The 3,059-nt window shown below is 45.5% G+C and overlaps 1 protein-coding gene across 1 annotated transcript in view; it reads left to right on the top strand.

Annotated features, from left to right (window-relative positions):
• Positions 1 to 3,059, top strand: part of IFT43 (intraflagellar transport 43) — a 49,626-nt gene that overhangs the window by 4,439 nt on the left and 42,128 nt on the right. The window contains exon 2 of the mRNA XM_035902027.1: positions 242 to 331. Coding sequence (XP_035757920.1) covers positions 242 to 331 — 90 coding nt within the window. The remainder of the gene's footprint in view (positions 1 to 241; positions 332 to 3,059) is intronic.

Here is a 3,059-nt window from a genome sequence, read left to right as displayed (position 1 = left end):
ACTGAGCGGCCCGCGGGTGAGATGGAGGAGCGTGACCCACGCACCGGCCGCGGGCTGGGAGGCGGCTGCAGGCTTGACACCTGCAGCTGGTAACGGTTTTGCACGGTGCCGGGGAACGTGTCTCATTGCAGGGCACAGCGTGACTGCAGAGCTGTCGCTTGCGTTTTTCCACCTGCTCTGAAGCAGCTTTTGTCAGTAACTGTGTGCCCTCTGCTCCTTCACATCTCCCCCTGCACTACAGGTACTAAAGATGGGCCGTCGAGCCCGCCAGGACTTCTTCCCAGATGAAAATCTCCGCAGGAAGAATTCCCCGTCTGCTTCTCTTGGAGAGGTGGGTGCCTGGTCAGGAGAACCTGTCTGTCATCCTGCTGGTGTCTCCAGTGGAGGATTCTTCCTTTCTTCCCTCATGGTGTGCTATGCCCTTTGAAGTTTGTCCTTAGATATGGGACCTGTGTGACTGCTGTGTCCCTTTCCTGGTGTTGCCCTCTGTGTGATGTGTAGTTTTCACTCAGGGTTGTATCTGGAGCTACAGTTTCTCATGTGCAAGGTGTGGAGAGTAGCATCAAACAGGACTTGGGGCCCCTCCCTCCTGTACATGCATATCTTCCATGGGAACTAAAATGTGAGCCGACACATAATTTTGTGACTAGTTTCGCCACCATCTGTGGTAGCAAGACAGAATACGGGTAAGCAGACGCCTTACTTTTGCAGTTTGCTTTTGCTAGAGCCAGAGTACAGTATCTGAGATGGTCAGATATCAAGTTTGTATAGTGACAGTCTTTTTCCTTTCTTCCACGTGCAGGCTACAAAGGCTATGCTAGGAGCCAGCTTTGCAGCATCTGAGAGTTTCACTTGTGGGTAGTAATATGCAAACTCAGTTCCCACTTGGATTTCGAGGAAACCTTTTGTTCAGAAACTGTTTTGGCAGTACATCTTCAAAAAGCAGAAGATGGTCTGGCACCCCTCTTTCACAGGAGAGTGAGGCAAAGAAAGATGAGAGCGGAACCATTTCGATTCACTTTCTTGCTTAGCACTCCAGAATGCTCAAATTCTGCCTGGAGGTTTGCTCTCTGAGATTAGCATGGCTGCTCCACAAGCATCTCCGGCTGGAAGGAGCACCTGTCAAGAAACGACATACAGATTTTTCTCCTTTGACACCTTCAGGTGGACAAAAGGGTCATTGGACTTCCACCTTATTGACAATGGTATTTGTTTCAGTGAGTTGATACTTAGCTTTTTGCAGTGCCAGTCGTGGTCTCCAGCATACCATATTCTTGGCTTCTTTAAATTGCAAACCCACTTTGCCCTGCTGGCCACCCTAGCACCAACTGTGCTTCAATCTACTGTGCTGAGAGGCCTGAGTGGCTACTCCCTGGTCCTCTGTGGCATGAAAAAACGCTCCTATTACACTGAGTAGCTGTGTCCCAGCCATCTGTGCTGAACTGGTTTTGTGGGGGGATATTTCTTTGGAGTCCCTGCAATGCTCTTGAAAATACACTGTTATGGCTTAGTTTGCAATAGCACCTTATAGAATAGGCCTCTTTTTCTGGAGAGAGTATGCTCTTTTCTCTTGATAGGCATACCAGAGAATCGTGTTCTGCCTATGCGTTTGTCCCTCCTGGGTATGCTATAGGAGTTCAGGAGGTGTTCCGTGAGGGAGTTTGCAGAAGGCGCAATTTAAGAAATCAAAATAACCATGAGCCTGATAGGTAAAGAAAGTCTTAAAGAAACCAGCTGGTGGTTTAAGTGGGTGTAATTGCTGGTTAGCCTCCAGATGAGGGTGGCTCACTGTCAGATTGTTCTCTTACTGGAACTGGCCAACCTAGTTGATGAACTGATTCCCTGGTTAGAAAGAGCCCCAGGGCATGGTGTAGGGGTACAGCTGACTGACTGTAACTTACTGCAGTTGTACTTGGTATATCTGGCATCATAGCCATGATAATAGCCATAAAGGCTCCAATCCTTGGGCACTCCTGGATAGGACTAAGAAATAGTTACAGTCTTCTGTTGGAAAGCAGTGAGCTTTTCAGCAGCAGGAGGGTGAGGCCTTCCACGCCTTACAAGATTCAAATATGTTATTACTGGATCTTAACCACCAGGAAGAACCGTTTGTGTTGATAGTCTCCTTTCAGACAGTTCTTTGTTGCTAAATGTTGCTCTTAACTGAAAACCTTGGAGCTACTGGAGAAGAGACAAAATCCACTACAAATAATCCTCAGCCTTTTTCTTTGCTCCAGAATTGGAGGCTTCTCGTACACGATCATATTTGATACCAAAGTGAGCATTCAATAGAACTAATATTGTTTTTTCCTTTACCCTGGATTGGCAATCACTTTCTACTTTTCTGGAAGCTTGGCCTTGGCTTGCCTCCCACGTGGTGGGGTCAGCTGTTACAATGGATGTCTCATTCAGCCATCTGGTCGTCTTGAAACTTTTTCAAGGAACCTTCCCAAAAGAAATGCAAAATAAAAAAAAAAACCCAGTACTTTTTTCTGGAACTGGCAGTAGTGGAGGAGGCCCCATGTAATTAATTTCAGCATAGGAGGTTTTATTCTTACTTCTGATTTTGAAGACAAAGGTGTTTGTCTTAAACGTATTCACCCCTTGATGTGCAGTTTCACGTTTAGGATGGTGATTCTGCCCTCAGTTGTTTTTCAGAGTTTTAAAACTGTTTTAAGATTCACCTTGACTTTTTTTTTTAATTCCGCTTCAATCCACCCAGTTTCCACCCAGCTCAAATTTCTGGTATGAACGTACCATTTGTGCTATTGTTCTGGTCTTTTCATGACACTGAGAAGCATCCAGGAAGTGTTTTCCAGTCAGAGCAGCTTGCTTGAAAGAAGGAAAAAGTACCTGTCTATCCATGTTTCAACATTTGGGCTTATTACAAGGAAATTCAGGTGAACAACTCATTTAACATAATTAAGAAGATCTTTGTTTTGAAGTCAATTGGCAAATCATCTGACTTAGAACATAGATTTTATCAGATTACTGCTGATTTCTCCTTGACCTGGACTCTGTCTTCTGAAAGAGACTCCAAACAATGGTACATCTCAACT

This window comes from Egretta garzetta, unplaced genomic scaffold, assembly GCF_000687185.1.
Source record: "Egretta garzetta isolate BGI_Z169 unplaced genomic scaffold, ASM68718v1 scaffold79, whole genome shotgun sequence".
Classification (NCBI taxonomy): domain Eukaryota; kingdom Metazoa; phylum Chordata; class Aves; order Pelecaniformes; family Ardeidae; genus Egretta; species Egretta garzetta.
The sequence above is the reverse complement of the archived record's forward strand: the minus strand, read 5'-3'. Positions and strand labels throughout refer to the sequence as shown.